Source organism: Periplaneta americana, chromosome 1 (genome assembly GCF_040183065.1).
Source record: "Periplaneta americana isolate PAMFEO1 chromosome 1, P.americana_PAMFEO1_priV1, whole genome shotgun sequence".
NCBI classification, from domain to species: domain Eukaryota; kingdom Metazoa; phylum Arthropoda; class Insecta; order Blattodea; family Blattidae; genus Periplaneta; species Periplaneta americana.
In genome coordinates, this window is record NC_091117.1 from 175,324,315 (window position 1) to 175,338,420 (window position 14,106).

Here is a 14,106-nt window from a genome sequence, read left to right on the forward strand (position 1 = left end):
ACAATAAATTGGAAAAATAATATCAAAGAAATAACCCCCAAACTTAGCTTAGCATGCTTCGCAATCAGGTAGTTACAACAATTTCTAAACAGCAGTATCTTAAAGACAATATATTTTGCCTATTTTCATTCCATTATGTCCTACGGAATAATATTTCTGCAGATAGTAAAAATATATTCTTATTACAAAAAAGAGCCATTAGAATAATAGTTGGTGCAAATGCTAGAGAATCATGTAGATTATTTTTTTTTAAATTAGAGATTCTAAACTTAACAAATCAATACACATACTCTACAATAAATTTCCTCTTATGTAATAAAGAAAATTTTCCAACTAACTCAGCCATACATAGTATAAATACCCGCAAAAGGAATGATTTTCATACACCATCATCAAATTTATCATGCTTTCAAAGGGGAGTATGTTACATGGTGATAAAAATGTTCAATAGTCTTCCTGAAGACATTAAGAATCATAGCCAAAACCCTGCATTATTTAAGGCAAAACTAAAAAATTACTTAATATCTCACACTTTCTATTCTGTAGATGAATTCTTAACATTTCACAGTACTGTGTAAATATTATAATACTATTAAATAGTAAACATATTACATTGTATAAAATATTATTGTTATTAAGGTATTAACTCTGTACATATTTCATATTTGCATTTTATATGTATTGCATTTTATTGTTAAACGTAAGAATTGGACATGTTCTTTATTCTATGCTATAAAGCAATGTAAGAATATTATGGAACGAATAAATCTATCTACCGATCTATCTATGAAATCAGAAATCACATACAAATCTTTTCTTTCAACAAACCTTTGGGTCATGGAACAACACATTTTCATGGTAAAATAGAAGATTCACACTTCCAAGCAATCATTTTGCAACCCAGTAGACATAGCCATGAAATCTTCTTAAATGATAAAATATTGTAAATGGTGACACAACTTACAAAACTAAACAAAATAAATACCTACAAGAGATACCTGCTTATTACGGAGTAAATGAAAATGGAACAGCAGACGTATTGGTCAAAGTTAAACTACTCACAGACATTTAGAAAAATTATCTTCTCAATCAGTTAAAATGTAATCAAATCGTTGTACAAAGAAATAAACGAAAAACACAATGAAAATTTAAAAAAAAATCCAACATTCGAAATAAATCCGTCACATTGTTGCTTTTCCAGAATACTGTCGGAATGCAAAAAATTTGTTTTGTACAGGACAACATGTTTTAATCTTCTCACAGCAGTTGATTCCCATTAATAGCAATCCATCTGCCACCTAGCGGCAATTGGTATAACTTCGGAGATCAGCACTATTCTACAAAAAAAAATATATATATATATATTTTTTTTTGGACCAATTCACATTAAAATCTCAATTTTCGCTTTTTTGAGTTTAAATGCACATAGCGGATTTTGGAAGTGCTGTAAAGGTATATAACACAATGCTGATTTTAGGGAAAGAACTATCACATGAGATATTTTAATAAGAACTATACTTTTACAAGGTAACACTGGCATTAAACTATTTAGAATTACATACCGCAGTTTATCATAGATCTGATCATCATAATTATAATACAAGACACAATTTTCACTTGACTGAATCTAATGTTAGACTGGAAACAACTAAAAAAAACAACTTATGTCCATGGCAGTATCTGTGTTTAATAGAGTACATAAGTTTGCACACACTGTTAACTATAGCACATTTAAGAATGTTTTAAAATGCTGGATGATTAATCATCCCTTTTACAGTATTAGTGAATACTTTGAGTTGTCCATTAATAACTTATGTTTTAATATAATTTTATTCACTCTGTTTTGGTTTTATTACGACTATGTTCACAGTATTTGTATAATACTCATGACTTTAATAAAATCTAATCTAATCTAATGATGAGTACAGTAACAACTCGAAAAATGAGGATCCTTTTATATCCTTAAATTTAATACTTAAGAGTATGTTAACAATATCTACACAATTTTGAAGTCAATAAGCATAGGTTATTTTAATTTCCTAATTTCAAAACATATATTAGTTTGTTTTACCTTCTGTTTGTTGTGGAACACCAAGTAACCAATTATACACAGAACCACCATTGTCATGAAATAGGCAAAAAAATGTGAATCTTCTGCATTTACAAATTGGTCACCAAACACGTTGTCACTTCCTCCTATAGGACCTTTATCTTTTCCTAATTCTGCATCTGAAATACACAAAAAATACTTTCAGTTTGAGAGTTCCTGGAGAAAGGCAAGTGTAATTTAATCAATAGAAAATAAATAAATAACATTCACTGCTACTATCAGAATAATAATAATAATAATAATAATAATAATAATAATAATAATAATAATAATAACAATAATAATAATAATAATAATAATAATAATAATAATAATAATAATAATAATAATACTTACTTACAAATGCCTTGTAGAAAACATGGAGGTTCATTGCCGTCCTCACACAAGCCTGCTATCAGTCCCCATCCCTATCATCATATTCCATCTCCCTCAAATCTATTTTAATATTATCCTCCCATCTACGTCTCGGCCTCCCTAAAGGTCTTTTTCCCTCGGGTCTTCCTACTAACATTCTATATGCATTTCTGGATTCACCCATATTTACTACATGCACTGCCCATCTCAAACGTCTGGATTTAATGTTCCTCATTATGTTAGGTGAAGAATACTGTACGCAGTTCTGCGTTGTGTAACTTTCTCCATTCTCCTATGAGATAAATCTCAGAGACAGGACTTCTGGCTTACTTATCTTCTAAGGGAAGGAACAACAACGATTTTTGTCATTCATAAATAAATAAGTTATTACCTTGGTCAAGTTTCTACACATGAATCCCAAATCTAATGTCTTACATCACTGAGGACAACTTTATACGAAGTGTTTAATAATAAGTTACAATGTCATGTGACATGATAATCACACCTAGGTAGACCAACAGAAGGTAGATGTTCTATAAATGATTGGAATGACCTACCTGCAGCAGTCTTTGAGGGCTGTCCTTCCTTAAGGAGATTCCAGAAGAACTTAAAAAGTTGTGTATAAAGTGCAAATTAAAATTAAGGTGACATTTAACATTTAATTTTTTAAGGTGGCATGTATTTTATTTAGCCTGACGAATTACTCCCTTGGTTTGAATTGTAAATTATTTAAAAATAGCGTATAAGAGGGCCTTAGAAATGTTTAGCTTAAATGTAGCTCTGTTTATAAGTATGCATAAGGGTGTAATTATCTGTCTTATTAGAACTGTTGTATCAGTGAAGCGAGATGAGTCAGTGAAGTTATGATTTTACAGTGCAGTGAATAGTTCCGATATCAAAAAAACTGACAAATTTATCAAAAGAGAATTACATAAAAATAATAAAAACAATATTACTAGTACAAAACCTGAAATATTTTATATATATTGATGTACCGAAGTACATATGATATTTCCATGCAGATATTCTGCGTCATCACATGATGAAAGAGTGATGGAACGGAGAAAAATTCTCTCCGGCACCGGGATTTGAACCCGGGTTTTCAGCTCTACGTGCTGATGCTTTATCCACTAAGCCACGCCGGATACAATCCCGACGCCGTTTAGAATCGTCTCAGATTAAGCTCCATCTTTTGGGTTCCCTCTGGTGGCCGCCCTCTGCACTACGTCATAGATGTCTATGAACGCAGGACCGAAGTCCATACATGTGTGATTTAAGACGGCGCCCATACCGTCGGATCCCGGCCAATCAGTCACTCATCTGAGTGCACCTCCACACATGTATGGACTTCGGTCCTGCGTTCATAGACATCTATGACGTAGTGCAGAGGGCGGCCACCAGAGGGAACCCAAAAGATGGAGCTTAATCTGAGACGATTCTAAACGGCGTCGGGATTGTATCCGGCATGGCTTAGTGGATAAAGCATCAGCACGTAGAGCTGAAAACCCGGGTTCAAATCCCGGCGCCGGAGAGAATTTTTCTCCGTTCCATCACTCTTTCATCACCTGAAATATTTTATCAAAATTTTACTTCCAAAGAATTAACTCTAGCTATACAAAATTTAAAAACCAAGAAATCTCCTGGCAACAACAACATTCATTCCGAATTTTTTAAACATCTGGGGGAAAAAGCCAAGTCTGTACCTTTATCCATTTTCAATTTATCATGGAACACCTCAATTCCTGCAGCTTGGAAAAAAAACAATCATTGTACCAATTCACAAAAAAGGGAAACCTGCTAATGATGTTAATAGTTATCGACCAATAGCACTATTAAGCATGATAGCAAAAACTATGGAGTCCATGATCTCCAACAGATTAACTTGGTATTTAGAATCCTAAAATCTTTTATCACCAAGACAAGCCGGTTTTCGACAACTACACTCTACCAATGAACAAGTCATACGCCTCGGCCAAGAAATAAAAGACAGTTTTAACAAGAAAGAAGATACCTTGGCAATATTTATTGACTTTCAGTTAGCATATGACTCTGTTTGGAGAAATAAATTATTACTAAAACTCCAGAAATTAGGTATCTCCAGCAATATGTTCAGATGGATATGAGAATTCCTTAGTCAAAGACTCATTGCCACAAAATTCAATAACTCACTTTCTAGTTACAGACAAACATATCAAGGTCTACCTCAGGGCGCTGTCCTCAGCAAAACTTTATTCAATATTTATATAAATGACTTACCCTCCCTGTTAGAGGAATCAAACATGAAAACAGCACTATTTGCAGATGATATAGTTTTGTGGACTTCCGGATCTTACAGACATAGAGACAAAATTCAAAATTCTGCTCTTAAAGCTCTAAATCAACTACATGAATGGTATACATCAAATTTGAAGACACTCAATTTAAGCAAAAGTAACTACCAAATATTTTCACTCGGTAAAAAAGAAAGAAAATTCAATATCCAATACAATGGCCAACACCTTCCTAGGACTTATGAATCCAAATATCTTGGAGTTATTTTCGATGGTAAGTTAACATGGAGCAACCATTTGAAATACATTTCTGAAAAAGCTCGTAAAAGATTCTCCCTTCTAAAAAGACTAGCAGGAAAGAAATGGGGATGCTCTAGGAATACTTTGAACACTATATACAAAATGTTTATACAGCCAGAGCTGACATACTGCGAAGAAATTTTTATTACTTCACCTTTCATAAACGACATAGAATATGTTCAAAACCAAGCTCTCAGACTCATTACTGGTGGAATCAAAACAACTCCAATAGATTCTATGAGATTCCTCACTAATATTAACAGCATCAAAATGACAATAGAAGAAAAAGCACTGATTCAATATGAAAAACTTATCAGATTACCGGGAAACAATTGGCATTCATACAGTCCTCTATGTAGATTGAAAACTCAAAAAAGTTTCATATCCATTGTTCAAGAATTAACACAGAAAATCGATATCCCGAATTTAAAAGAAAACTTACAAATTAAACCAAACCCTTTAACTCTATTAAATATAGAATATAATCTAAATTTAACAGAAGAAATACTGAAATCAGAAGTAAACACTGAAATACTGAAACGATTGTTTTTAGAGACAATTAATATTAGGTACCCTCCACAAAACTGGCTTCATTTATACACCAACGGATCCTTGATCTCCAGAGAACAAGGTGCTGGTGCAGGTGTTACGTGCTGTCTCTTCTCACTTTATAGATCTCTTGGATATGGAACAACAAGTTTTGATGGTGAAATCATTGCAATAAGTGAATGTCTCAGGAATCTTCTATGCCACATCAATAAATTTAAGAATGCAGTTATATTGTCAGACTCCAAAGCAGCTATTCTATCAATCGTCTCTAAACACACACCTTCATCTCAAACAGCAGAAATAACTAAAATGCTCTCTCAATTAATATCACTCAATAAAAGAATTGTATTCCAATGGATACCATCCAATTGTGGAATCCTGGGAAACGAGAATGTGGATGCTTTAGCAAAGAAGGGCAGCACTGCTACTTACAGACCTGTTACTAAATCTACATATTACTCTGTGAAGAGATTTATTAAATCTACATACTTAGACTTCAACAAACAAAATTTGATAACTCAATCCCAAGGGAAAAAATGGAACTCTCTGCATCAAAATCCACAGTTAATTCCCGATTTACCACGAAAATCATCTGTAGCTGCATTTAGATTGGCAACAGGCCATGACTGTTTGGCCAAACACCTGCATAGAATTGGAATATATCAGTCCCCTAACTGCCCATTGTGCAACTCAAACCAAGAAATGGATTCAAAATCTGTGCTTCATTGGCTGGTCATGATAATATCTTTGAAAAATATTGGAGTGCAAGAGGTCAAATGACTTTATTGTCAAACGCCTGGCATTAGAAAACAACAACAACATAGTGGTGTACGCAAGATTCAAAATGGATTACCAACATAGTTCCAATCAGTGATAATTTATAGCGTCAATGAAATGTGTTCTATAGTGTCAGTGAAATGTGTTATAGAGTGTCAGTGAAATGTGTTATAGAGTGTCAGTGAAATGTGTCATAGTGCCACTACAGTGAGTGAGATGAGAATAAAGTGAAAGACTATTGAAACTTATGTAGGGCCTATACATATGTAGGTTCTATTGTAAAATTAGGTTATTTTATGTTTTATTATTAATTGTAATTATTGTGTTAAACTGTATTGTGTATTGCATTGTGTATATAATTGTATTGTGTATTGTATAATTGTATTGTGTATTGTAATTTTATTGTGTATTGTTTATATTGTGTATACCACTGCCACCGGGTGCTTGCCCACTTGCAGTGTAAATAAATGCATACCGGTACATTATAACAGTATAAATTACCGTGCAGTCTACATGTTGGAAGAAGGTAGGTTATGATGCAATAAACCAGTGCTGAAGTACATTTCATTCTCGCCAACCCTTACCTGTTGTCTCTGCATCATGTTGTGTAATGTCCTGGTCCTCATCATCAAGTCCGATCCCCACATCTGTATCTTGCATTTCTGATGATTCAGTAGGTGATTCTGCAATACTACTTTCCACCCCTGCATCTTGACTTGGATCATATAAAAGTGTGCCATCTTCACCATCTGTTCCCTGAGTTTTGCTCATGTCCACATCAACTGGTTTGCTCTTTGTTTGAACATCTTCACCCTTCTCTGGCTTTGGAAGTTCTGTCGAAGATGTTGAAGGTATGACAGATTCAAGTTTGCTTTTATCTGTATCACTCAACTGCGATGGTACTGTTGTAATGTCCTGAGTTGTGGAATTTTGAGATCTGTTATTGTTCTGAGGTACTGGCTCTTGCTTTTTGTTATTACTGGATGTTTGTTGCATGATGCTGTTCGAAGAAGAGGTTTCCTTGGTGGCTTCATTCTCACTTTGTGAGCCCTTATTCTCATTTACTTCGCCCATCAAGACTGATTTAATCGTTGGAATTACTTTCGATTCTTCAACAGGGACAATAGTTTTATTTATTAAGGACTGATCTTGTTCCACATTTTTCTGATTAATTTTTTTATCAGTCAGCTCTGAGGGCTGAGTAGCACTGTTTTTGTTCTTAACAATTGTATCTACATCAGAAGTATTTGTTTCTGTCTTCTGAGAACTCCGAAGGGCAGCGACTTGAGCATGTGTGTTGTTTACTGGAGATACATGATCTGCCTTTTTTACATTATCAAACTTTGTATGATGGGATTTTGCAGAAACAGCATTTGGAATAAGATTCGGTAGAATTTCCTGGTTGGTGCTGACAGTTTTATCTGAAAAAAGAAATTGATGCTCATGAAACATGACTAAAAATGAATCTATTTACGAAAAATATCAATGTGAATTAAAATTAATATAGAAACAGATAACCAATTTAATTTACTTATTTTTTTCTGTAATGGTTCTGCACAAGTATGCTGTCTAAACATTTAGGGAAACGAAATTCTGATGAGATTGTTGTATAGTCAACTGTCCAAAGACAGATCTGAATCTCACAAGTGATACCAAAAAGTCACCACTTATGAGGCAACTAGGCCAGGAGATAATGGGGTAGGGTGGCCAGTTCCTTCCCGCTTCTGTTGCATACATCATCAACTAGCTACATATTCCACTAGTCAGACCTCCATTAAAAAAAGTGTTTATTTAAAGAGGTGGAAAGATGTATACAACTGGCTTATGCCCACGAGAAAGAATCCCTCTTATGCTCACAATGAAACACAAATGGTCAAACAGGAGGAACAGATGCCCCACTGTTTTAATGAAATCAGAATTATAACTTTGTGCCAATTCAAAACTAGACTGTCGAGCTTTATTATAATGTTGTAAAAAATTATTTCTGTCAATAAATGATAATTAGATCTTCATAGAAATATAAGCACTCAAACTGAGGTAAATTTGAAAATATTATTTTTTTTTATGAAATCCACCATTAAGTTTCATAAAATGTAGGCCTATTTTTTTTCAGTTAATGGGATATTAATTTTATGAATAAATAAGCTTATTTAATTTCGGAATATGTATGATAAGGACTTTCTTGTGTTAAATTTTAACGTACCTTGTTAAGGTCAATTCCACTGTGACTGGTGTTACTTTCAGAAAGTGATTCTTCGAAATTTAATTGAAATACAATAATTAATAAAATATTTTTACTAGTTCTTTTATACTCCAATGAATCTCCACTTCTTGCTTGTCAGACACAACTAATTATTTTTTTTTCTAAACATTATTTGTCAAGTGATTTAAGTGAAATAAACAATGTGACGGGTGTAACATGAAAAAGACATGCATAAATTAATGATACAGTTTAACTGATAACTATGTGAAGTTCACAGTTTGAATTAATTGTGTTACCAATTTTCAGTGAGAGGAAAGTTCAAGGAATCGAGTGATATAATGGATGTAATTAAAATATTAAGCCCTACACTTACAATTTAATTAACCTTATGTGACGGGTGTTACTTAATAATGTGACGGGTGTTACTTGTCCAAAGAAATTTCACATTTGGTTTTTTTTTTTTGGTTCAAATCATAGAACATATATTTTCTGTAGTTCACTACATAGACTTAAGAGTACTGGTAGCCTAATATCAATGGTAGACATATGTTTTCAAAGTGTGCAATTTTTTTTATGTTAACTTTCACTTGGTAAATTACAAATATGATGTTGACAGCTTCAAAATTGTACTTCTGACGCTCTAAAGTAAATTAATACAAATATTTAATAGAAACAATAAAAAATACAGCCATAAAATCAAAATAGTGTGGCTAGAAGTATAGATTCCCTTTTGATATTAAACTGTTGTTCCTAACATAAATTTAATTTTTAGTATATATGCTCACTTCAACAAATGCTAAATATAAATTTATATTTCTCACAATGGAATTTAATAAATTTTACTAAAACTGTAATTACAAAACAAAATACAACAACTTAAGCAGCATCATACTCAGAGCTGTCTCAATTTTTACTATTTCGACAGCTTTTCCTGGTGACTGGAATTTCGTTTCACTGAAAACACTAGTGTTTATTAATGCAGCTTTTCTTGTCCTTTAGTTTCAAACTTTCAGTTTTGTTTTCTTACTGTGAGCAGTAAATTCTTTTCTAGATAGCTTCTTTGTTCTCCTAAGCTTTTCCCTCTCTCTTTCTCTCTCTCTCTCTCCTTCTGCAAATAGTCTTCATATCTGTGTTGTTTGGGTAAAGGGAGATGTCATAAAATGAGCTTGGTGATAAATGAAAATTAAATTTGGAACTCTTACTGAAAATACTTTTCTACACAAAACACAACAACTGCTAGTATTCTTTTCATTTTTGCACATTAACTTGTATAATTTAACTTGTGTGTTCATCTGGGGAACAAAATTCCATCTGCACAAAAAATTACTTATCCCCCTTTACTCGAACACCACAGAATTTTATCTTTATTTAATTTTCTTCGCCTAGGGCATTCAGGTTGCCTCTCGGGTGCTGATTTCCCCATTCTGCAATTAAATATAGGGCCTATACGGTATCCAGCTATCTCAAAACGTTAAAATAAATAATTACATGGTTAACATGCAGCTTCGTGTATCCTAAAAATGCAGCAGCTTAATCTGCATTATGCTAGTGGTTAATATCTTCAGTAATTCATTCCTTGTTAAGTAAGCAAGAAATAATGTTACAGAATAGAAAAGTACTATGATTAACTAAAATAGAACATAAGTACATTCACCTTTGTAGCCTATAATTTTTATGTAAATCAGAACTTTCGACTAAACATTCACCTTAATGTAAATTTGGTGGGAAATCTTTCAGACAAGTAAGATTTTGGAGGAAACAGGTATTGACGACTGTTGATAACTTAAACTTCAGATTTACCAACATTTGAAACCTATTTAATAATGTGTTGTGGGAACTACCTAAAATAAATCAAAATACAGAATTCCTGTGTTCTCCGTGCTCTAATTTTGTAACACCCGTCACATTAAAACACTTGTTATTTTTAGTTTAAAAAAAAAATTAAAAAATACTGTACTTTTGGCATCATATTTTGACTTTGCTTTCAAAAATTTGTGCCTTCAGGACAAAAACTGAGAGCAAGAGAGTAACTTTAAGCATATTCTGTGACGGGTGTTACATAAAAACACTTACTTTAAAAATAGCAAATTTTTTAACTCACCGACATTCATAAAAGTAAATTGACACGGATTTTAAAGTCTTCTCTTTCTGTTAATAGAATTACAACAGAGAACAGCCTTGTTTATTAATTTTAAGTTATGGTTTGGCAACAAACTGCCAAAGTAAATTTGACAGATCAAAAGTACACACTAAAAATATTCACTTCGGATGTATGTAAAACAAAGATGAATTAAATAAATCGAACTTTTCTGTTAATTTCTGAAAATATGAACTTTCCTGAAGAAAATTATATAAAGAACATATACTGAACACGAAATTTAATTTTTAACTTCAATGTCCAACCTATCGTGGAATTGACCTTAACATGTTTCGACCTATTTTCGGTCATCTTCGGAAGAGTTCCGAAGATGATCGAAAATAGGTCGAAACATGTTAACAAGGTAGGCCTTCGTTAAAATTTAACACAAGAAAGTTCTTATCATGCATATTCCGAAGTGATACAGTGTTAAAAGTTGTGTAATCAAGATGTATTATTTAATTTAATAAACAGTGCAATAAAAATTTAAAATGTCTAAAATGCTGGTTTCCCGAATTTTCCTTAAAAAATCTGGAATTTCGCTAATTTTTACAATACCCATCTGGCAACCATATGTATAAACCATGTTTAATATTTAAAAAAATGTCAATGTTATCATTTTCAATAGTTAAAAGCTTAATCAACTCAAAGCATCAACCATTTCCACGAAATTTAAAATAATAAAAGATGGGAGAGTCTCAATGTACAAAATATAACTCTTCAGTATCCAAGGAAAAGTACAGTTGCAATCCTTTCGATTATTCAAAAGGGTATGACTATTTGTCAATTTTTTCTTCACCACCTTGTCCATTGTGCAGTCTTCAGAAAAAAATGGATCAGAATCACATTATGTCCAGGCCTTTCCTCTGAACCACACAGTGTGTGAGAAATATTGAACAGCAAGAGAGTTAATGGCTTTATTGTCAAGAAATCAGCATTAGTTAACGACGACAACAACAACAACACATTTTGAAAATGCACTATTTCATGGCACTGCTTAAAATAACTATTAAGAAAACAGTTTCAAACAAAAAAACAGGCCTTTTTTATTTTTTAAATAAAACTGTTTTTTTTCCAACTCTGGCAAAGCTGAAAGAAATAAAATCTATGCTGGACGATATGATAGTAATTTAATTTACTGTAAAAAGAATTGTCACTTGTACCACATTCTGACTACTGCCTTGTCACATCCTGCGATGTTAAAAGATCTTTTATGCTCGACCATGCCGAAATGTAGTAATTATACACCTGGTAGCAGCCCTTTAATGGACCTCATTAAAGTACACCTTTTCATTAAAGTTCAGGTGTTCCACCAATCAGAAAATACCATTGTAGCAATATGAAAGTGGAAGTATCGATTATTCTCGGATATGCAATCCAAAGACAACTAGCGCGAGATTAGACAATATTAAACTCAGTCGAAAAAAACAACACACAAATTAACATCAATTCACCGTCATCTTCCAGCCTTTCACAAAGCACATTCCCACAAATTCATTTCACCAAATGCCGGAAAAAATCAATATGGTCGAACATAAAAAGTCTCATGAAACTTGACTATAATGGTAATTAAGACGCTCATATGAAAATTATGAAACGAGCGCAAGCAAGTTTCATAAACATACTCGCGCCTTAATTACTACCATTATAGGCTCATTGCATAATGTACTATTGCAGCGTAATAGAACATTATTTTACAGATGAACGTACACATATGAATGTAGAAAATTTAGGAAGAAACCTTTTCTTTACTGTAATGCAAGTAATGGGAAATGAAAGTCTATGATAGATTAATTTCTAATGGTACCTCTAATGGACATATAGCAATTAATTACACAGCATTTTAACAATTTCCTTTCTGTCTTTATTTCAACTGTGATACGTTCTCCAAAATCAATGCCAATGCCAACGAGAAGGCCAACAGGCCGAAACATGTTAATCAGGTACGGTAAAATTTAACACGAGAAAGACATATAATACATATTCCAAAATCAATGTAGGTTCTCCAACTTATTAGTGAGCAAATTCAGAAATTCTCATAAACTTAGTACTGATATCCTATAGCAGGGGTTCCCAACCGGTGTGTCCCATGGAGTGTGTCGCGGAATTTTGGTACCGAAAAATAAATTTTATGCCATCCAGAAAGTCTCTTTATAATGCATTTTTATGTACAACGAAGTCTTTCATATGGTACATTTTATTCTGAGACAGACTTTACCAATGAAACGTGAACACTTCCAACAATCCTCAGTTTAATTTTTCTGCTTGGCGATAATTCCAATGAAAGTGAACATCTGCAACAATGCTTTGTAATTCGTTTAATACCCTTCCCACTTCATAAAAAACATAGTTTAGAATCGTTAGAACATATCGGTCAGTTTCAGTATATACATGTGAGCGGGTGATAGTGCGACTATTTTATCAGAAGTGCTTTATTTAGATTTTATTATTGTCAAATTTTTAATTCGAAAAAGAAAATCTGAATCAAGTTCTAAGTTAGATGACAGCAGTGCTAATTCAGATAATGTGAGCAAAAATTCTCTTCAGGATTCACAAAAACGCACTGCGTTTCGTAAGTAAGCTATAGAGATGAATACTTGTAATGTGGTTTTACGTGGCGTGGAGACGAATATAAACAAAATTCAGAATGTTTTATATGCGGAAATATTTTGTCGTCGATGGTGCCAAATAAACTCAAAATTTATTTATAACTGCCATTTTCAAATTCATACTTGTGGGAATCAGCATTTCTTTACCATGAAAATAGCGAAATTTAAACAAATGAACAGACTGCTGCATCTTGAAGACGATTTACATGTTGATCTGTCAATCATAAGGCCATGTAGGCCTATAGATAAACTCTATGCAACTCACCAAATGCAAACTTTAAACTTTACATTAATTTAAATAGATAGGTTGGAATTTTTGACACACAAGTAGGCTAATGTACCTTTGTTTTTTTCCTAATGCCAATCAAGTTGCTTTTTTTTTTTTTTTTTTTTTTTTTTTTTTTTTTTTTTTTTTGCGTGTTAACATCGACCTATCTACAACAATGGATGTCCGACACTATATGAAAATTAATATCAGTGCTCTTTTTCTGGCGGAACGTGCTGGAACAGCTTAGACCTTGAAAGTCTTAGTTGAACGAAAAAGAGGTTAAAAACGACAAAATTCCCATGCAGTGAACAGTAATTATCTTCCCATTTGCTATAAAATATTCTACACAGAGTTTCACTTTATTTTTATTATTACTAATAAAAACAAATAAGTGTGTCGCGACATCATGGGCGTCCAGTAAAGTGTGTCGTCAGTCAAAAAAGGTTTGGAACCACTGTCCTATAGTAAAACAAAGGGATTTGGGGATAAATCATAGAGAATACCATACATAAAATTATTATTATCCTCA

The 14,106-nt window shown here is 32.8% G+C and overlaps 1 protein-coding gene across 1 annotated transcript in view; it reads right to left on the bottom strand.

The window, feature by feature from the left end:
* LOC138704507 (trans-Golgi network integral membrane protein TGN38-like) overlaps window positions 1-14,106 on the bottom strand; it is a 29,007-nt gene that overhangs the window by 13,536 nt on the left and 1,365 nt on the right. The window contains exons 2-3 of the mRNA XM_069832454.1: window positions 6,945-7,781; window positions 2,072-2,229 (exon numbers count right to left, since the gene is read on the bottom strand). Of these exons, the coding sequence (XP_069688555.1) occupies window positions 2,072-2,229; window positions 6,945-7,781 (995 nt within the window). The remainder of the gene's footprint in view (window positions 1-2,071; window positions 2,230-6,944; window positions 7,782-14,106) is intronic.